The sequence below is a fragment of the Trematomus bernacchii genome, unplaced genomic scaffold (assembly GCF_902827165.1).
Source record: "Trematomus bernacchii unplaced genomic scaffold, fTreBer1.1, whole genome shotgun sequence".
Lineage (NCBI taxonomy): Eukaryota > Metazoa > Chordata > Actinopteri > Perciformes > Nototheniidae > Trematomus > Trematomus bernacchii.
The window spans coordinates 3,579,717-3,602,348 of record NW_022987797.1 but is presented as its reverse complement, the minus strand read 5'-3'; the positions used below and the strand labels follow the sequence as shown (position 1 = coordinate 3,602,348).

Sequence of the window (22,632 nt, the reverse complement as noted above, 5' to 3'; positions counted from 1 at the left end):
CATATTTGTATTTAGTGTTGCCAATAGAAGTGCGAGTGTTACATAGTAATGTCTAATGGAGCGTTTCAGGCAGCAGAGAGGGTTTACCTGCCCTTTCAGCGCCTTTCCGAAAAAAAAGGCACTATGTGGACACGGGCCCTTACTAGCAAACAATCCCATAAAACACACTGCAGGAGAGGAAAACCCTAAAAAGCTAAAATGCCCCTTTAAAAAACTCCTTGAGTCCAGCAGCAGTGTTTCTCTCACCTCTTGTCGTTTTATCTCTTTCGGGCTCAGAGTCTGCATCGTTCCTAGCCGCACGTCGAAGGTCTCGCTCCAGAGTTTGCTGTCACGGCGCTTGGCGGCTGGCACCGTTGCTGTGGAAACCCGTGTCATTGTGCTTGATGAGCCCGGGTTTGAGAGTGTTGCTGAGAGAACACGCGTCTTCATCATGGAGGAAGAGGAAAAGGAGGGGGGAGGTGGAGGAGCTGCTCTCTCTGTCTGACCCTCATTACGAAAACTGATGGAGCGCTGCAGAGACAGACGGTTAAATAAGGAAATATTACATTTGAATAAATTATAAAGTACAGCACTGTCTATAGAATATTATCCTTATTTATTTCAGATGTTTACTGATGGGCTACAAATTGTCTTATCACATTTCAAATAAAGTTTTTAAGTGGGAAGTGCTAATAAACATGTATCAGAAATAAGGAATTACTCATTTATTTTTTATATTTGACCATTTTCATCTTGAATAACTTGGATAAAGTGAGCAACTACTGTTAATTATATTCTAAGGCACTTAGAATATCTTAAGCAATAGCAGCTAAGAACTATGGGTATTGTAGTATTTAGAGCTGGAACTGATTAGGGAAACAAAGTGGAAATCATTTTCAACATACAGATCATTACATTAATTTTGGAATTATGTTATTCTGAAAAATCTTATTTTTTCGATTTTCAGTTGCCCCTACACGGAGAAAACTATAAAAACTAAATTAAATAATTGGAATATTCATTAGGTAAAACACTTTCAGAACCAGGGAAGATTTTCACAAATGTATTGACAAAAAACTGGTGGAGACATCTGATTGGCTGTTCACCTGCAGCGTCTGACCAATCCTCTTCAGCGGTGCCGTCTTGACAGGTTGCAGCAGAGACGTCACCCTGGATACGAGTTTGCTGCGCTTTGTGCTGGGCTCCTGGAGGAGAGAGAAGTCAAACTTTGTCAAATTACAACATATAAAAACTGATATTTGCAGCAAAGTTTTGCTTTCAATAGATTGATCGATCAAAAGACACATTTTAAAACTTGTCTCCTGAATTTGAACAATCAGTCTGGAATTTTAAACATTGACTTTGTGATGTGTTTACTTGTTATTGTGAGTATAGCGTAAGTTAAACAATAGTGTGACTAAGTATTTCCCTCTCTGAATTTATCACACCAACACACACGTACACACACAGTGTGCACACAAACACACGCACACACATACAGTCATATTATCAGGGTCAGTCTCTATGTGTGAAACGCCACCAGGCTGTTTGTCCTGGATACAGACTTCATCAATATGTGTGTGTATGTGTGTGTGTGTGTGTGTGTGTGTGTGTGTGTGTGTGTGTGTGTGTGTGTGTGTGTGTGTGTGTGTGTGTGTGTGTGTGTGTGTGTGTGTGTGTGTGTGTGTGTGTGTGTCTGTGTCTGTGTGTGTGTGTGTTTCTATGTTTCACAGCCAGCTGAGCTCCTCAAACACCTTCTAAATGTTTTTCAATTTTTCCATAACCACAGCAACTAGTCAACCAGAATTAAATCTACCTTCGATTTCTTTTTTTTTTTTCCCCCTCTCCAATCACTGAAAGTCACAGAAAGTTTTGATGTATCCGATCATATTTCTCTAGGATTTCACCCAAAATATATTTTTCTCATCCATTACATATACCAATACATCCAATAAAGAAGTGACTGAAAATGGAAAGCTGTGACTTGATACGCTTTAAAGTTGCTGTTGGTAGAATGTAAAATGTTAACATTAGTTAAAATACTTAATAAAAGTCAGTGTATTTTCTCACATTTTTCAGCACATACTTTTGTTTTAATTAAGTTGTTGTTTTGAAAAGGTTTTGGGGTTCAGTGTAAATAAAAAATAATCAGTTGATTTACTTTCCATTGGACATGTTGTATGGGATTTGTGTTTGATTGCGCTTCAGTTGATTCAATCTGACAAAGATCAATACAACAATAGACTGGTCCTCACAGCAGACTCTCAGGGGCAAGAGTTTGATTTGTTTGTGTCGACAGAGTCCAATAATAAAATGTATGTCCTACAGGACTTCCTACTAAACATCAATGTTTTGAATACTCAGTCTAGAAGAAAAATCATTGTTTTTGGTTGAATCAATGTATAAGGTCTGAGCAAAGCAGGATACCAGAGTCTTGTTTTAAAAATCCCAACTACAATATCACAAAAGTCATTTAGGCTGTTACTCTTTAGGTGGACTGGACTCTACTGAGATTAGAGGAGGTTGTGAATGTCTCAAGGTTTTAAGGATCATTTAGTGTCATTATACAACACAGTGTTTCACAACAAAATGGATTTGTAGCCTAGTCCATTTACGCTTCACAAAAAGAGTAGTGCAATTCCATAGAGCATTTAGAGATATGTTTATCATAAGGAATGTAAACATCAGCAACAAAAAACAACAATAATAACTCATCATTACAGTACAGTATCATTACCCTTAAGTGCAATAGCAATACATATTTATATTTAAGAAAATATATAAAGAACTAAAGCGGGAACCACAAAAGCCAAAAAGTTAAACATTTTGTAAAATCTGGTGACTCCAAAAACTATAGTTTAATTTAACGATAGTATAGCATAACATTTATTGAGTAAAACCTAAATAGAACTACATATACTTGAGATGATATGAATGAAAACATGTTTAAAAAAAACCAAGTATAGCTACATAATTCAGATAGTTCTGAGATTTAGATTGATTCACAAGCAATATTTGATTGTTTTATAGGATATTTCCTGCATCTTACCTCCACCTGGTTCCCCATGTCCTTTTTCCCCTTGCCAAACTCCACAGGGTATCCAGATTTAAACCGGTGTACCAGCAGGCAGAAGGGACCCTTCCCCAAAACCATACTGCTCACCACAAAGACCAGTACAGGATCTGATTTCCCAGTAGCAAGAGAGAGAGTCCAGATATATTTTCAAACAGTGTCCAGGAAGAGATCAGTGCTGTCAGAACATCCAGGTGTGGATGTCCAGAAGAGGTTTAAGGCTGGTTAGGAGTCCGAGTTATACCATAATTAGTCCAAGTGTGTAGACAGAAGAGTATCCAGTGTCTGAAGAGATTATGTGGCAGCTACATATCTGAAAATTGCTAAGAGCCAGGAAATAACTATTAGACCATTCAAAGGATTTTTAACTAAATGACCCAATTTAGTTCTTGTTGGTACAAGAGATAGTGGTAAATAATTAGAGTATAGAAAGTGTCTGGTAGTGGTACTTTACACTTTACAGTGTCCAAAAATGAGGTACCAGCAAAGTTTCAAGTATGAGCTATCCAAAAAAGTAGCTGACAGCAGCAGAGAGCCCAGAAACAAATGAGTAACAGTATAGTTTCCAGCACAAGTTCTGTACGAGCATGTTCCTGGTAGTATCCAGAGGACTGACGGTAGCAGAGAGTCTGGATCCAGCTCGGGTACCAGCGGTGTTGAGAAGGATTCTACTAAAGGTATCTTGTGGACCACCTGGAGCTCTTATCCCATGTTTCTGTTGGACTTCTCTTCAGCTGATAATGCTTTCTCTCTATGATGGTTGTTCACTCTGACTCTCTGTCTCTTTGCAAATCAATGCTCTCACCCTCTCTGACTCACTGGCGCCCTCACCCACTCACTTTTCTTACTTCCTTCCTTTCCATCATTTGCAATAGCTTCTACTTTTTCCATTTAAACACTCAGCCTTTACTTACAAACAATACAGGTACAATTAAGACACTGTACAATGTGTCTTCATGTCAGCAAATCCCATAAAAAGACCTCAACAAGTATTGTCTTTGTAACAAAGCCTGATATATCTTCTTCCTCTGTGCCATAGTGCTCCATTGTCCCTTATAAAAACTATTAACAACACACCAATGAGCCACACTGTAGCACTGACTGACATGTTCATTCATCACCATGAAAAAAGGCTAGGCTCTGGAATAGTCTGCCCCTCCATGTGAGGTCGGCCCAGACACTAGGGGTTTTTAAATCCTCACTAAAGACTCACTTCTTCTCCCTGGCCTTCTAGTCAGAGCGGAGCATGACACCTGACTATTCCCTGTGTTTTTGATTTTCATATCTCTGTTTTAAATTATTGTCTTTTATTGTGATTGTAGTAAAGTGTTTTTATTACATGTACAGCACTTTGGCTCGACCAAAAATCGCTTTTAAATGTGCTATATAAATAAAACTTGATTTGATTTGATTTGATGAAGTCACACACTCTGGTTTATTTTGACTCAATCCCACATACACTGTCCCGCTGCCCTAAATAATCATTAGATCACCAAATGTGGATTATTCCGCTGATGAAAACAATGCAGTATTTCCTTCTGTCTGATTAATGTTTGCTTAAAATAACAGTGACCAGCTGTTTTAAGATATAACTGATAGTTTTTCTAGAAATACATTTTGTGTTTTTCAGTTTTTAAATATTTAACAAATGGGTTTGGAGCTGAGAACCACTCACGATGTGGTAGAGAATTAAGAGACAAACCAACACATAGATTTGGGAGGTTTGTTGACAATAAAAAAAAACCCATCAGAGCAAAAAACATTTTTATTGCAAAATGATGCTGCATTGTTAATCTCCGGAGTGCCATATAAACCTGTAAAGGTTCTATATCCAACATTCAACTCAGTGCAACTAGGCCTCAGTCAATGTCAATCTGAATTGTAATGACTAAAGAGAGAAAGACGCCTGCAGGCAGCTAAAGCTCTGCCCTCATTTTACAGCAGTTCTCAAATCAATGACTGTCCGTGTTGGTGTATATATTGTTAACACACACATCTGTTTCACTTTTGAGAAATAAGATGTGGTTGTTGGTTCAGGTTTGGTTAAAAGAGAGCCGGCCTACATTGGAAAAGGTTTTTACGTGTAGTGGTTATATGGCTGACACAGATTTGATTATCATTGGTTTGATTCAGACCAGGCTTTTTGGAAAGAAAAAACGAAATGTCCTTATTCTAGCTTCTCAAATGGAGGAATACTGAATATCTTGGTGTTTTGGACTCTTGGTCGGAAAACACAAGAAATTATGAGGACCTCAACCTAAACAAAGGTATTGGGAATTTTTCCTCTATTTTCTGACATTTGAAAGACAAGATGATGGTTAACAATAGATGTTGTCTCAAAGGAATAATTGTACATCAATGTCATGTGACTAAAACGAGATAGGTGTACATACAGTAAGCAGACATATAGCTTTATCCAAAATAGAAACGTATAAACACATCCTGGATCAGCTGTAGGTCATGAACCACATTGATCTTAGTGTATGTTCTATAGAAATGTTTCCATGGTTTCCTTTGAAAGCTGTGACTGCGATCACTGACTTCTGACCTGACGTGAAACCCACCTCATGTTCAGCTAACAAAAGCGCCCCTCTGACGCAGCTCTCCATTGTCTGGGAATACGACAGTTTGGTCTTGGACGCCCAGAAAGGAACAGGAGTCATAAACTGATCCTACAGCAGATTCAATCGTCACAACTGACTCAGACAAACCCGCCTAGTTTCATCTAAACTGTGACACATCGGTTGTACATGAGTACTTTAACAAGACTTATTTAGATGAAAAATAACTCTTTGATATGACCAGTTGTGTAATAATCCGATCACAATATCAAGATTTTCTTTAAACTTAAAGACAAGACACTCCTCACATAACAAATATTTTACAAGCCGCAATTTTACCAATGCAAAAGTGCCATTAACATACATTCTCTCTCATTTCCAGCAGAGGGCGACTTCATTGATGGCAAAAAGGAGTCTGATTGTATAGAAGGCTATGAGAAAATGACCGGACTTCTCACTTGATTTATCACCTCAGTAAACATTTTCCTGACAGGTTTTGATTTCCCTATTCTTGTAAAGGTTGAATCTACTAAAGAAGCATTTATGAACGTTTTTGTTCATTATTAACTTGTATGTCATTATCATTTAATTATGTTAATATTTTATATGAATGGATATCTTTCTTATTTTTCTTCAAATGTGTTAAGTATATTATGTACTATGACCACTTGACATCTAAAAACAAGTATTACTTTTTTCAAAAGGTTGAAATGCTCTTCCTGGAAACACTATATAACATTACCTTGAGACTCTCCAATAAAATGAGATCATCTGGTTTTATTCTGGAGACTGTATTGGCCCCAACAGTTCATTCACTTTTCCTCCCCTTAGTTTACGAAACACAATCGATAAGTGTTAATCTGGCATGTGTATATACTTTCTGACTATCAACTCAAGGATTCATCATTTTATTTGTATTTCTTTAAACTGCTGAAATGTATAACAAAACATCATATTGTTTTTTTAGGCAGGTATCTTAACTTTTAGACGAACCAAGTTATTATGTAGCAAAGTCAAAAGTACAATATTTCCACTATAAAACGGTCTGACATAATGTTTTGATTTTGTTGATATTGTCTGAAATGTGAAAATGAACCTGAATTATAAACATTGAGTTTAATCTACCAATTTGACAATGTAGATAAAACAGAATATTAATAGACATAATAAAAGTAGATACATTCATTAATATGGATGAATATTTATTTTGGTTTGAATTGAGGAGTTTAAATTATACACAACTATTTAAATTCAAAATATCTGTTAGAGGAATTAGCGCCAAGTATTCCCAGAAAGATAGTGCTTCTCTGGAAACAATTATGAATAGTGAAAAGAGTACATTTGTGTCTTTAAGAAGTTAACTCATTTGAAAAAGTTTGTCCTCTAAATTGATGTGTAAATGAATGTGAAATGATTTGTACAAATACGTACATATTTTTGGATCCATGTCTCCAGCTCCTGCAGTTTCAGTAAGAGCACAATATGACTGTGTGTGACTCACTGGGAGTAACGGTAGAGAAACAATAGAGTGTAAGTTGTTCAAGGTTCTTACTGTTGGCTTGGAACAGATTAAGACTGATGGTGTTTGTCATTCTGAGGTGTACATCGAACAGGGGGGACATCCTGTGTTGGACAGGGAGGGGAACACCCAGAAAGAAACGGCTGCTGGCAGAGGGCTAAAAATACGGACAACTTTATAAGGAGGGGGCCCAACACTGGTTTGAGGCCCTCCGAGGGTCCACTATACACGTGCAGTAACTTCGTGCTTTGTTATCTCCATCTCTGACCGTGGTCAGAGATGGAGATAACAAAGCACGAAGTTACAAAGCAAAGCACGAAGTTACAGCTCACTATTAGCCCCTATTTGGAAAGATTAAAAACCAGCTGTTTGTGTAAGATAGTTGAAAGAATTACATTTGGAAGAAAATATGGACACCGTCCGTTTACTCATTTTCACTGGTCATTGGAATAAAAATCTATCGGTGTAACTAATATTGCATGTATTAAATGTCATGGATTTTTTTTCCAACACATTTTCACGAGTGCTATCTCTTCTTTTCTTCTCAATAGTGCTGCAGATAATTGAATATTATCAGGGCAATCTTTCACAAGTGGTTACAAGCTCTACAATTGGCACATATACTCCATGGAGGTTACTCTTTTGAAAAAGCACGTTGAAGCATCTTTGTGCATGCCAAGCAAGCAGCAAAAATGGCGGCCATCTTGGAAGATAGTCGCCATTTTGAAAATTGAGGTGGCTAACGGGCTTTTTTAAATAAATGGCCCCAGAGGGATAAACACTGAAATGTTGGTGCTTGTAACCACTTGTGAAAGATTGTTACAGCTATCTGCAGCACTACAACAGGCTATACGTATTTTAGTAGGATATACATATTCTTTGTAACATATTGAGAATACTTTTCCTGGGTGTTTTTGTATGTACTTGATACAATTGTACATAACTTGGTCAACTCAATAAAGACACAGTTATTTCCTATAACATTTTTTTTGCTCTTTCTCAAAAACAATACTTCGCATTAATAAGTTGATGGAATATACTGTTTTCTATAATGTACCTGCATTTTAATTCATTTATCCAAATATCAAACATCTCTTAAGGACACCAACAATGTGCCACGTTTCACCACTTCTTGAGAGCTTTGATATGAAACCTTTTTAGACCAAGGCTGAGCCAAAACAGAAAGTTAGTTTAGAGAAGCTGAACTTACATTGATGTCCAGACTGCAGAGACTGAGGGAGTCTGCATCTCTGCTGGCCTGCTTCCTCTTCTTCTGCAACACAAACACAGCAGACGTTATGTTAGATCGAGAGCAAGTTTTCCATTTCAAGAAGTTTGATCAATACAAATCACACTGTCTGTGTTATTTTCTTTTACAGCTATATTTAATTTTCACAACTGCATCAAATGACCTAAATATAACGTTTAAGAGAGTTAACAACAAACCTGCAGCTGAATGCAGCATTTAACTTTCATGGCTTTGGTTACAGATTGCTCAGTTAGCATAGCAATTAGCAATGAGCAAGTTTAGTCACTCAAGAATCCAAAGGAAATATCATATATTTGCCTTCTGGTAAGAAAGAATAAAGAGTTGTATTGGTTTAAGTGAAGGAGGATTAAAGTAAATGTATTTGACGTCACAAGATCAAACTAAGGCATCCCAAAGACAAGAAAGCAGTTTTCATGTTGTATTTAAGTTGATTTCACTATCACATTAGTAGTGAAATTTATATCAGAGTAAGGCTTACAGTATGACCTTAATGACTGAATGGAGGAGACTTCCTGTAGCTGCCATGACGACAAAAACAACAGGAAGAAAAACACACACACACACACACACACACACACACACACACACACACACACACACACACACACACACACACACACACACACACACACACACACCTGAAGAGAGGTCACAGAGGACAGAGTGTGTGTGGGAGGGGGGGGTGGAGGAGGACAAGGAAGAAAAAGAGGAAGAGGAGGAAGGAGAGAGAGAGAGGAGGAGGCAGAAGAGGAAGAGACAAGGAAAGGAAGAAAATAGATGAAAAAGAGAAATTAGGAGACAAGGAGAGGAATGGAGAGAAGAAGATGGGAGAGGAGAGGAACAGTTAATAGGAGACATGGAGGGGGTGAAATGGAAGAAGAAGGGAGACTAGTGGAAGGAGGGAATGAAAAAGATAAAGGGAGTGGATTAGAAAGAAGCAAACAAGGAGGGGCTTGAAGAGAGTATGACATGAGAGGACATGAGAGGAGGAATAGATAAGGAGAGGAGAACGGGAAGAGGAGATAAGGAGTGGAGGTGGAGACGACAGGAGGGTGGGGGAGACAGGGAGGACGAGATAAAGAACAAGAAGGTGGAGACAGGGAGGAGGGCACGCAGAGTAGAAGATAAGAAAAGGAAGGAGGGAAGGAGGAGAGGAGGATGAACAGATAGGGAGACAAGGAGTCTGACAAGATGAGGAGGAGGAGGAGGAGGAGGAGGAGGAGGAGGAGGAGGAGGAGGAGGAGGATAGGATCATTGCTGCAGACTATAACAATAGCAGGAAGTCTGATGTTTGTTCAGTATTGTGTTGAGATTTTGTTGTTGGCCGGACGTTATATAATATTGCAGACTTTACCTTTTACTCGCTGTCGCTATAGAAACCAAGGATGAGGGAGGAGCCTGATCCTCAAATACATATAAGATCAGTCCTCCAAACATCTATCTCTAAAAAGTATTATTTAATTAGAATATCATATTACCATTGGTATACAATTAACAAGTCACTACCAATTTCACAGGATTGTTAAGTGAATACTTTAGCATTCATAAATTGACTTTCAAAAGCAAAACAATTAAATAGAAAATGATAACTGTACAGTAAACCTTTTTGTTTTTTTTATTATAATTTTAGATCTGTAAAGTTTATTTGTCATAATTGTATTATTTGTATTTTCATATTTTAATATTTGTTCTCTGTACATGTCTACTATGTTTGTATATTTAGATGTTTTAATAAAGATGGGAAAACCTAAATAAAGCATCATTGGGATACACTGAATCTACCACAGTGTTGTTCTTATCCCCTTTTTTTAAGAGACAGCTAGCTTAGCTTAGCATAACAACTGAAAACAGATTATAACAGCCTGGCTCTGTCGAACAGTACAAAAGATGGCTAAAATATATTTTCCATTTATTCTGTGCATTTGTGGTCACCTAATGAAATATATGTTTTGGTTTGCACATGTTATGTATGTGCAGAGGCTGGTGCATGCACTTTTGCTTTATCATGTGTGTTTGTTTGTATCAATTGATTTTAAGTGTTGAGATCTGCAATGATTAGTCAACTAATCAATTTGTTGATCAATATAAATAAATGAACTGAACAGTTAATAATGCTTCCAGTCATTTTTCAACCAAAAACGTAAAAATGGTAGCTTCTCATTTATTGTTTTTTTCTCCTCCTGTTTTTTGTTCCATTATCTCAACACTTGTTCCACCACAGACGTAAATACGGATGCAGGCGCCGCATGGAGCATGACTGTAGTGTGAATCACAGTTCCAAGAAAGTGTCCAACTCAAAATCACCGATGTGGGTCAGCAACAATTACAATGCAATTAAACAAGTGTTAGCTGACTGCTATATTGATAAGAAATGTGGGAAACAGTTGGTGATACATAACGCAAATAAAATACAAAGCAAAAAACGAATACGACAACAGGATGGAGGTTAATAAACGTTCGGCGAATCCTTTCAGGTTGTCACTGAAAGCATCCTGGGATACATTATACATCACTCAGACACGTTGACTCACCCGATAGTAAACAAACAGACAGCAGCCCATCATCAAGATTAGATCTGCTCCTCGAACACACTTCAAGTGTTAATAAACTCTCTCTGCAATTCTGCTACTCCTCGTCCTTCTTGTTTTCAACCCAAAGTCACATCAGCTGTTCCTTTTCTGACACAGAAGTTTCAAATGAATCCTGTCTTCTTTTTGTATCCCCTCGCCTCCTCTGAATCAGCTTTACAGTCACATTGCAATTCTCTTTTTTCTTCTTCTTTCCTTTTCTGAACTCTCACTCTGCTCTGTTCCTTTTCTTCTCTTCTTCCTCCAGTTTGTCACTCCAAGAGACACTTCTTCTTCTTCTTCTTCTTCTTCTCCTTTCTTTTTGTTCAGTCAAACTATTAAAAAGGCTTTTCTCTCATCTCTTCTCCTCCTAACCTCATAAGCCTCACCTCCTCTCTGAATGGATCTACAGACCCTCAGGAACAGGAACCCTTCACAATGTGTACAGTGTGTGTGTGTGTGTGTGTGTGTGTGTGTGTGTGTGTGTGTGTGTGTGTGTGTCCACTCAGTTCCCATTGGACAAACAGGAAGTGACGGTCGTCGGGGGAAACAGGCCGTCTATAATTAGCAGCCACAGGAGACACGGAGACACCAGCTCGAGAGACATCAACTCTGGTTTAAAAATATCACGCAAATGAAATACAAGTTTATTATAATGCTAAAACACCGACTTAGTTAAAGGAACATTTTTAAAACCAGTGTATACATCTAGGTTTGTTAATGGTTTTAGTTTCTCGGGCAACACACGGGATGGCCATTTTTGATTGGTAGATGTAATGGAAACTTCTGGAGCAAGGAGTCGAAACACAATGAGAACACAGGAGAGCTGGAGGTTACGGCCAGGAAATTGGCAAAGACGTTTGCTGCAGCCACGAGGTGACACAGCTCCTGCCCAAGTCCCATGTATTAAGCTCGTTCTAACACTCTCACAAAGAGTGCAGCAGGCCTGAGCTCAGCGAGGGGAGTGGAGAGTGATAAACTGGGTCAAAGGTATGGGCCTAGGAAAGTATTTCCCTCAACAGTCAGTCGATATTGATCCAGAGAAATTGATGTATACATTATATAAAGACAAAATCAGTATAATGAACTCTGGGATTGATTCTAAACAGACATTCATGTTATCCACAGGATACTTTGGTGATCCCATGAGTTTCCAAACCAGCTCAATCATCATTTCAATATTTTTAATCAGTCCAATGATTTGGTTTAAGATAGGGCTGCAACGACTCTTTGTGAAAAACCTTCTGGATATTGGGGTAAAGATCTGACACATGCAGCCGAACATATATACACATAGTACAAATCAAAAGTTCTCAAGTGCAAGATCGGCCCTTTAAACTTTTAGTCGAACTGTGTTAGCGACATGCGCTAAATTAGCACAACATGTGAAATGTCGCTGTTTGTCCGTCACAATGGCGTGAGCAAAACATGAAACACAGGAGCTGGAAGACCTGTATGTGGGTAACCTGTCAGCTACTACAGCAACAAGGAGAGAGTTGTGTAAAAGACGAGGACGATGTGTTGGCGTTGTTCCATCATTGTAAGGGGATGTGAATGGAAACGCATCAACCTTTGAATGCTTAGCTTGTTAGCATAAGAGATACTTTTGAGTTCTATAGCCTTCTGTGAGCTGTTGTGCCTTTTGCCAAAGTGTTTGTACAGTGTATTGGAAAAGTGTTTGAAATGTGCCTTATTATAAAAAAGGTTTACCAAAACTCCAAGCTGCCTCAGTGCCCAGCAGTTGGACTTTAATATGTCACCTAAATGACGCCTTGTTTGTAAACATGTGAGGAGGATATGTTTGTTTTGAACTACTGATACTGGTCTAAGGATGTCAGTGGCAGTCAATACTTTAGTCCAGACTGAAAGATACATATAGATTCAGCTCTTATTTAGTTAAGTATGTTACATTAGAAACATAATGGAATCTGAGGTGTTGAGGTGATGTTCTTGACTTCTTTCTGATCCTTTATATCTGTAATGGAGTCACTTTGATGTGCTTTATATGTAGTGTAACATTTAAAAAATGCCCTGAACAATTCAATTAGATTTGATCTTACCCCACTGAGGGACCAGCTGTCAGGAGAGAGGAGAGAGAAGGAGGACGTTTTCTTCTGCAGGTTCGACCTGAAGAGAGAGAAGAGGAAAGGACATTTGAACTAGTATTCATTCCTCCTTAACTAGAAGGAGAAACTATAATGAACAATTGAGATTTACAAGGACTGCCAATGAACTTAAATGGAAACACACACAAATTGAAAGACATTAAATCAGATTTCTACTCAAATAAATAAAAAGCTCTTGAAGAAAAAATCAGGTATCACAATAAATAAATCCTCTTGTGTATTGTGATGCTGGATAACTCAATTGTTAAAGCTGGAGGCCCAGATGCGGTGTCTGCTGCCAAGTTCACCAGAGCCAGCAGAACATTCAGGCAGTGTCATCCCCTCCATCGCCCCCTGCTTCCACAATATATCTCCATTTAAGGCACTCTTTGGCTCAAACAAATCCTGTGTTATTATTTTGAATCACATAAAATGTGAAATATCCAGAAAAGATGTCACTGAGCTAGGTTTACTGAACAGTAAAAAAGGATGTAAGCCCCATGCCCCCCAAAACGCAACATCTTGCAAGAAACAGCGTCTGAGGCAGGGCTCGAGCTTAAGGACCTCCCGTCGTCCCGGGGCCGAAAAAAATCGGGTCCGGGAGGATACAAATTAATTTTGGGACGAATTTGGGACAAGAGTTAAAATAAAAATACCCTGCTAACTCTACTACGAACGGCGGTGAAAATGAAACTGACTGCACGTTTTGTGTAGAACACAGTTATTAAACCTCCTTGTCAACATAAACACACACAAAGCATTTAGCAACCCGCGAAATACACACACATACAGTACGTAGCTACAGCTGTCAGCCAGCCGCACAGCTGTGATGTAACTACCATTTTTTTTACCCCGGAGCGGTGCGGAGAAAACGAAACTTAACTTATGAAGCAGCTTTTGACGGCGCGCTATGCATGGGGCACCCGAGAGGGGGTTTCCAGACATGTCATTGCAGCTGAGATGAGAACTCTCCATCGCATTTAGTCCTTAGCAATATGCTGCGCCTCTCCCCATGTAGGGATGGGTACCGAGCCCCGGTATTAAACGGGCCCCGGCCGGAATTATTAAAGACAGTGGTACCAACAGTGGTCTTTTTATCGGTACTGGAGACATTTAAAACCTATATGTCATATGTATTATTGCTACATGAACATTATATTGCAGTTTTAGTTTCGCCAACTCCGTTTCTAATATGCAATAAGACTACAAAATGCGTCTATGATGTATTTTCGATCTTATTTTCGATCTTTCCAATCCAGACGAGAGAGCTCTCTCCCCCGTCTGTGTGCGAGGGGGCGGGGCAGTTTGTAAAGGTCTCCTGACTGTGTTACAGACTGTCATCCTGGTTAGTGGTTACTCTGGGTTCTGTCTTCTGTCTTCAGGACAGAGTGTTGGATTTTTTTGTTAATCGGATGGGACTTGATTGGATTCAATATTAGAGTAACTTTCTCGCTTGTGTGTTTGTTTTAAATATATTTGGCCTTTGTTTATGTGTTTGACTGATTTACTCAAATAAAAAGGTTGATGAATTATCATCTAATGATTTGTATGATGTTTTATTTATGTTAAAGGTCACTTTGAATGATTTTAACTAATGATAATGTAGAAAAACAAATATTTTAAATTCGGGATGGTCCACATTAATTTCGGGACGGCTTAGATTGTATTTCGGGACGGTTCCGGGAGGATGGTGAAAAAAGTTAGTCGAGAGCCCTGGTCTGAGGGCTTCTTAACATTTAACAAACTATGAATGTGTCATATCCACTTAACGGGAAGAAACTCAGCTAACTGACGATATGAACCATTTTTAGCCAAACGAAACACAAGTCTAACGCCGAGCCTCTGAATTAGCCCTGAGCGAAAAAAAGCTAACGCACTTAGCACAGAAGTCATGGTAGAAACACTCAACCAATTATCGGATCTGCACAAACGAATAGTCTTACCTTTGCTGTTGTTCTGATCAAACGTTGTGTTCAATGGCATCAAAACGATAAAAACGCTGCTGAAGGTTAATCCAATGGTTAATCCAATGTGTCTGTCACTTTGAAATGATTTCTGATAATCCATCTTCATATTTACTAGTTTGAGCCTAGGTTTCAGAGCGTAACATAGCTTTCGACTGCATGCGCGTCACTCCTCAATGGAAATGTGTGTGTGTATACGGTTCAAAAGAGATGTCAATCACCAAAATTGACTTCCAGAGAACGGCAAATCCACCCAAATGACCCCTAAGGTGAAAAAAAATCTTTGCTAAACCTCTCTAAAAAGGTCAAATGTCACTTGTTTTGCATCAATCTTGATACAGGGTACTTATTATATGTTATAGTTTGGATTCCTAAAGCTTTTAGTCTACTATCCCATCATTCAAGGGTGGTTTTCACTATCTGTAATGTTTTTTTCTTTGGACGGACACTATAATTTACATTTTTTTACTATGTTCAATCTGAATTTACTTTCAAATTAAAAACAATTCTATATTGATTCTGACTTTTCTACAGCCAACTCACAGGTTTATCATTGCTTTGAGAACAAAGATTATTAATTTACCCCTTTTAGAAGTGAAGTTATGGTAATTTGTTCTGGGAATGTCATTTTCGAGCCTGAGACCTGAAAAACAGACTTGGGGCTTAACAGGTTAAATGCATACATCCTAGAAAAGGGGTCCTTTTGTATCCCTGCAAACAAGCCAACAATCTGTTTAGACTATATAGAAATATTATATATTGCACTGTAGTTTAGGTTTAAGTTTGATCAGAGCTCCTACTGGTGGTATCTTTTGGACACTACATGTAACTAGTAAATAATATAAAGTCTTGAGGGTCTTTTAGATATTTTTTCAAGGATTTGTTTTTCACCGCAGAGAACAAAAAGTAAAATACAAATACACAGATAAAGGTAAAAACAATAAAACAAGGTGCAATTAAACTCATCCTAATACTTGCCCTTTGTTGAGAATGTTCATGTACTCAACTAAGCGTAATGCTCTGGCTTTTTGCCACACTAAGCTAGACATGCTTTCTTTTTAATTATTATTATTAGATGAAAGGGAGCTGCCCTACCCACACATTCTCAGCGGCTTAAGAACATGTCTCGCCTGAAGCTTGAGAAAATTCACTACACTGCACGTGATTCTACTTAAGACATTTTACACCAATTTTGGGGGGGATTTCTGATACTCCCATCTGGTATGAGTACGTGGTAATCTCACTGTTCTCTTGTTTGCTATTCCGACCCACAATCCTTTGCACAGCAGATACAGGAGCAAAAGGGTCAAAGTTCATGGAGCCCCAATCCCATAAATATTATGTACCGAATTGGATTATAAAATATGCAACTGGGAATGCAGCCTTAGTATTTTTGTATTCATTTTTCTTTATATTCTGCCCCATATATCTACTGTCTGTGTCATATGAGCTCATATAATCACTTGAATGTGTAGCGCTGGGTCGGAGTGTAGGTTGGTTCCTAAATAGTCAAACAAACCAACTCGATGAAACAGTGTTTTTATATTTGTTTTTTGTGTGATTATTTGACATACTGGTTTTAGATTAGCATATGCATACTCCTTTTTTAGGAATGCGACCTTCCCTTGTGAGAACGAAGCGGATATTTACGCTTCATAAAATTACAACAGGTTCTAAACAAACTGGTTTTTAAGTAGAGAGTAGATTGGTAATACATATGTACACCTATCTGCCAGGTGTAGACTGATATTAAAAATAAAGTCTTACACACATTTACAAAGGCTTGGCAGTTTTATTTAGTTATCAATTGGCATCCTTAACATTATATTTGTGATGGTTATGTTATAAACAGTTGGGGAAAGTATTAATCTAGATATGTTATATGTTGAACTGCTATGCCTGCCATCTCTGCTCTGTGTCATTGTGTTGTCTCCTGGGTTCTGTAGTGCTCGGAGTCTTTTGATTTTCTTCCTCCCAACCCCCATCCCCTCAGGAAGCCTTTTGCCTCCTGTCAGGTCATCATTGAAAATAACAATTTGTTCTCAATTGATTTTCCTAACTAAATAAAGGTTCTACTACTACTAAAGTATCTTAGTACAAATAGTAGTACCATTTTGAGATACTTGTATTTCCATATAATTCTATTCTCAAGGGTAATATTGTGCAATTTACTCCACTACATGTATTTAACAGCTTTATTTACCCCGTGCAGATTTAGTTACCCCTACTGTGACAACATGTCGTAGTAAAAAAAGCTTTGACTGTAAATTGTTACAGATGTTTCCTAGCAAATAATTTATAAATTACTAAAGTCCTTACTTAGGACTCTTTAACCTGTGTCACCTTACCTACATGTATACACAGGAAAACACAGGAAAACACATGCTCACATACACACACACACACACACACACACACACACACACACACACACACACACACACCCCTAACAACCACTGTGCTGCATTGTGGGGTAACGTGAGTCCATCATAAGGGAGTACAGATGCAAACACATGCCAACAGAAACGTATTCTGCATTTGTATCTGATCAAAGTGTGTTCTTTGTGTGTGTGTGTGTGTGTGTGTGTGTGTGTGTGTGTGTGTGTGTGTGTGTGTGTGTGTGTGTGTGTGTGTGTGTGTGTGTGTTTAAATATGTGTATTTAAGTGTGTGACTCATCGGTGGGAGTTGCACTGCCTTTTATGATAGAACAAATCGTCCCACCCTGGATGCACCCACACCCGCCCACCCACACACATGTACACACACGCACACACTCTAGATTGTAATCGAACAGAGGTGTGTTTGCCTGCAGGCTCCTGCTTCTCTCTCTCTTCGTTTTTTCTTGATTTACTTTGACCCCCCATCTGTTTTTAATCTCCCAGTAAACACTCAGATTTAGACTCAAGCTGAGTGTTTTGTGTTCAGATTGAGAAGTATTTAAGTTGACTTATTCTCACACACCGTACTGCTGCCATAAATACTCACTAGAGCACCAAATGTAGATTAATTTACAGCTAAATATAGTCAGTAACAAATAGACTGTATCTTTCTTTCTTTTTGAGACATGGGCTTTTTTGACATACACTAATGCCCCACAATGCATTGTGACTCATCTGGCACCAGCCTGCCGTGCAGATGTTAAAACCCAGGAGCTCACATATACTTTATACTCTACTGTAGAAAACATTTTTAACACAAAAATATTTAATATTTTGAGTTTATATTTTCAAATACTGGAAAATGTGTATGGTCTTTTCAGGGGATTTATTGGAAAAATTACAATTATAGAAAAACAACTCTTATTCCAGTTGTCATAAAAACTGCTCGGAAAAGTTGAACGTTTTAAAGTGTTCAGTTCCATGATTCATAATAAAACGTTAACTGCCCAGGACAACCTAGTGGGCCTTGGGTATGTTTTGTGATCTTCTGTTTTCTAGGATCAACAGTGAAATGATAAGCTTAATTATTCTTATTTCAGAAGAAAACTCAGAGCTTCTCAGATTTACTCTTATATGAAACACCAACAACAACAAAGTGTAAATAATAAAGAAGACTATTTTAGAGCAGCCAAATGTAAGCAATGTCTTATCCTCCAGGGAGAGGGATAACGTTTCCTGCTGAGGACACATCTGAACATGATGTGATGACATGGCTCAGGAAACAGCAGAGGAAACACTGAGCAGCTGATCCCAGACCTGCAAACCTCAGCTCACAACTCAACCTGCTCCAACAAACTCAAATACTTATACTTATTCCAAAACAAAAGCCCAATTTGTATGTATAGTTTTTCTAATATATTATACACAAATATTTAGTGCTGAAAGGGTGTTGAGTGGTCAAGTAATAGTCATTCATCAAGCAAAAATTGCAAATATTTCCCATCGAATTTGACAATTTGTCTGCTTTTCTCTGTTTTAACATTGCACATTAATAAATGTGTGTTTCTTTTTGACTCTGAGTTTCATGGCTAATTCAAAAATAAATTCACCAAATTCAATAAAACACAAACATCTCTGCTTTCACGGTCACTGTGGATATGGTCAGTTCACACATAAATAAGCCAGCTAATGTGTCTACATACTTTTTATTTTAAAAAGGGTCAGGCTGTAGCGCAAACAAATATGATTGTAAAATACTGTAAAAAAAAAAAGAAGCTTCTTATTCATGATTTCAAAATTCATACGACAGATGACTTTTTCTATTCATTTTGTTAAGAGAAACTCTAATGGACTGGACTGCTGATTTGATCTAAACAGTTCCCACACACACACCCCTCCTATAACCAGCAGGGCAGCATTCTGCTAGTAGAAACATGACGATAAGTGACAGAACAAAGCAGCAGAAGAACACACATCTTCATTGTCCTTCAGCAGCAGCAGAACCACATTCCTCTAGAAACAACAACAATTCCCCATCTGTCATTATGATTGTACGGCAACATAAACACACAAGTCTGTGGCGGTGGATTGTAACTGAGTACTTATACTCAAGTACATTTTTAAGGTATTTGTACTTTACTTCAGTATGTTCATGTGATGCTACTTTTTGCTTTTAATCCACTAAAGTTTGGGGGTAAGTGTCATAATTTTAACCTCAGTACAATCATTTGACTACCTTTGTTATTAGTAGGTATGTCGCCATACCAGAAATTTATTAAATGTAATATAGCTAAATGGCAATATAAAATGCCAAAGAAATTCCATGATTCTCCATACTTGTTAGCTTTAATGGTACAAATAAATAAATAAATAAATCCATGTATTTCAACATACAACAAATTATTATCATTTGAATTGAACAGGTCATAATTCCCTCTCTAATATCTACTTTATATTGCTGTGAAAACTTTATTTATCACTTTACAAGATTACATGTAAACACTTCTGATAACATCAGAATGTACCTTCATCATGAACTAGCTCTGAAGCTGCTGATTTCATTGGCTCTTTCTTCTATTTCATTTATACTGCTGATTTGCTCATGACTTTCACCAAGCGTTCAATAAAGTTTTATTTTAATCCATAATAGTACACTAATTCAATATCAAATATATTTAGTGTGTTTTTTACCTCTGATATACAGAAGCATATTAGCATAAATAAAGTAGCAGAAAATGTAAATACTCAACTCGGCCTAAAGTACAAATACCTCAACATTTTAAATAAAGTACTTGAGGAAATGTAACTGAGACCCAGAAAGATTTTTATTTTTAGATCACACAAGTCTTTAGGGTGGTATTAAAGGTGGGGTATGTAATTTTGGAGAAACCGGCTCGAGATCGCTAGAATTTGAAAATACACAACCGGAAAAGATCTGCCACTTCCTTACAGAGCCCCTCCTCCAACACACATGAACGCGCACATGACCAATGAGGGCACGAGATAAGTTTGTGCACAGATGGAAGGCTGACAGGCAGGTAGGCCATCCAGTTATTTTAGCCGGGCCGGCTAAAATGATTGGTCGTACTTTTTACAGTACTACGGCTTCCACAGATGAAATTTTTTTATGGATTTTTTGTCAAAGCACTTAAGATATTCATTGCTATCGGGATGTTAAGAGCATTCCATGGAATATAACAAAAAGTGTATCTCGAGCCGGTTTCTCAAACTTACCTACCCCACCTTTAACATAATGACTAACAAAAACAAAAAATATATATTTAAATTTTTGTTTTATTGTGTGTCCTTTGATTCTATTTGTGGGGGCACCGCACAGTTTTTCTGTAACTGTCTCCTGCTCTTCCTAAGTCAATGCCTCCTCCTCTGAGTTATCAACCTCTTCCTCTTCCTCAATCACTGCCTGTGGATCCTCATCATCTGACAGGTCTATGTCTGAGTCTCCCTCAATGATTCTGTTCAGATTTCTCTCTGCCTTGGTTAGTGAGCTGCCTCCATTTGTGTTGTGTAAAATGGGGGAAATAAAAAGTTAGCAAATCCCCATGCCCTCCTCAGAGGACATTCATAAAAACATTTAGTTTTAGGTCAAATAATTATTACACTGCTCTGAAAACTCACTACACTAACTCCTAAGATGTTCCCTTACTATAATTAATTAAAATATTGAACTCACAACACTGGTAATTACAAAATTACAAACTTACCATTTATCTTTCTATAAATAGTGCTTGTGTTGATGGACGCCATTTTGAAATACAATGAAATTATCTTTTTCAAAGCCACACCTCTACATATGTCATATGTTTGAAAAACCCAGGATGTCCTCTGTGGAGTACAATTGGACTTAATGCTGTGGCATGTATAACCTCAAAGTAATGGACCAAAAACCAATGTGCACCACAGAGGACAACAATGAATGGGTGGGTCTCTGGAGGATAAATCATAATGTATACATAAACAGATGTGTTATTACAACATTTGTAACACTTTCATACATCTCCATATTACAGTAAGATATTTTATTCTGCTGTACACAACTTTATTGTATATTCTGTTTCTTTTTTTCCAATTATATATTTGTCTTTTGTACAATGTATTCTCTTAATCTCAGTTAATTTCCACGACTGGGAGTATCAGTAAATAAAAAACAACAAATAAACATAACTTTCCTCACCAAGCTGCCATGTTTACTGTTTACAGAGGAGAGAGTGTGTGTGTGTGTGTGTGTGTGTGTGTGTGTGTGTGTGTGTGTGTGTGTGTGTGTGTGTGTGTGTGTGTGTGTGTGTGTGTGTGTGTGTGTGTGTGTGTGTGTGTGTGTGTGTGTGTGTGTGTGTGTGTGTGTGGACTGTAAACCACTCTGAGGCAAACTTGTGACTCACAGGGCAGCAATAAAATCATTTGTTCTCCTCTCCCTCTCTGGTAGGCCTCGGCCCACTCAGTGTGTGTCAGGGTCTCTAAACCACCATTCACAATACTCACAGCTTTTATAATGTAACAGACAGACAGACAGACAGACAGTTGGTGGAAGAATTAACTGCCTGTCTGAACTCCTCACAAACTTCTTCTTCTAACTAAAACACGCCAGTTTCTATTATATGTGTGACTAATCTCTCCGGTGCCCCTCCTCACCTTGAACCGCGGCCGTTGACATCCATCACCTGCCGGCATCGGGCTGCAGCTCCTCCCGACGACCACAAACAGATCCACTATCAACGGATTTAAAACCAACAAACAAACACTGAACTGAGATTAACTGTTTCCAACTGCTGTCACGGATCCGGTGAGTAAAAAACCGACTTTTTCTCTGCTGTAATAAGTCAAAAGTAAATTTAAGTGCCAAGATTAAAGCTGAACAACATACTGTAGAGTCGCTGTGAAAAGCCAACTTTCAAGTAACCGTCAAGCGCGAGGACAGATAACTTTTTCCGGTGACGCCTTCAAAATAAGAGCCAATATTGGTCAGCGAGTGGTGGAAAGAAACTACATATATTTTACTCCACTAAACTTAAAACAATTATATACATGTGCTCATATGTGCTACAGGAAGTTTAAGTTATTGTTTTATTTTCTCCCTTGCAGCTATGTCCTTCTACCATGCCTGTTCTGCCTTTTTTGTAGTGATGCACTGAATGTATTTTCTTGTCATGTCACCTGTTGAAGAATAGATTTTTTAAATAACAAAAATAAGTTAAAACAA

The 22,632-nt window shown here is 38.0% G+C and overlaps 1 protein-coding gene across 11 annotated transcripts in view; it reads right to left on the bottom strand.

Moving 5' to 3' along the window:
• The window catches only part of arhgef3 (Rho guanine nucleotide exchange factor (GEF) 3), a 29,639-nt gene extending 7,487 nt beyond the window's left edge, over positions 1–22,152 (bottom strand). For 8 of the 11 annotated variants that reach the window (XM_034149878.1, XM_034149881.1, XM_034149886.1 and 5 more), the window contains exons 1-5: positions 22,065–22,152; positions 13,030–13,096; positions 8,343–8,405; positions 1,086–1,184; positions 247–510 (exon numbers count right to left, since the gene is read on the bottom strand). In XM_034149878.1, the coding sequence (XP_034005769.1) occupies positions 247–510; positions 1,086–1,184; positions 8,343–8,405; positions 13,030–13,096; positions 22,065–22,090 (519 nt within the window). In that variant the 5' untranslated portion in view covers positions 22,091–22,152. Of the gene's footprint in view, positions 1–246; positions 511–1,085; positions 1,185–3,028; positions 3,149–8,342; positions 8,406–10,933; positions 11,447–13,029; positions 13,097–22,064 lie in introns of those variants that run through there. The other 3 variants (XM_034149879.1, XM_034149883.1, XM_034149889.1) reach the window with 3 other exon arrangements.
• Positions 22,153–22,632: the final 480 nt, after the last annotated feature.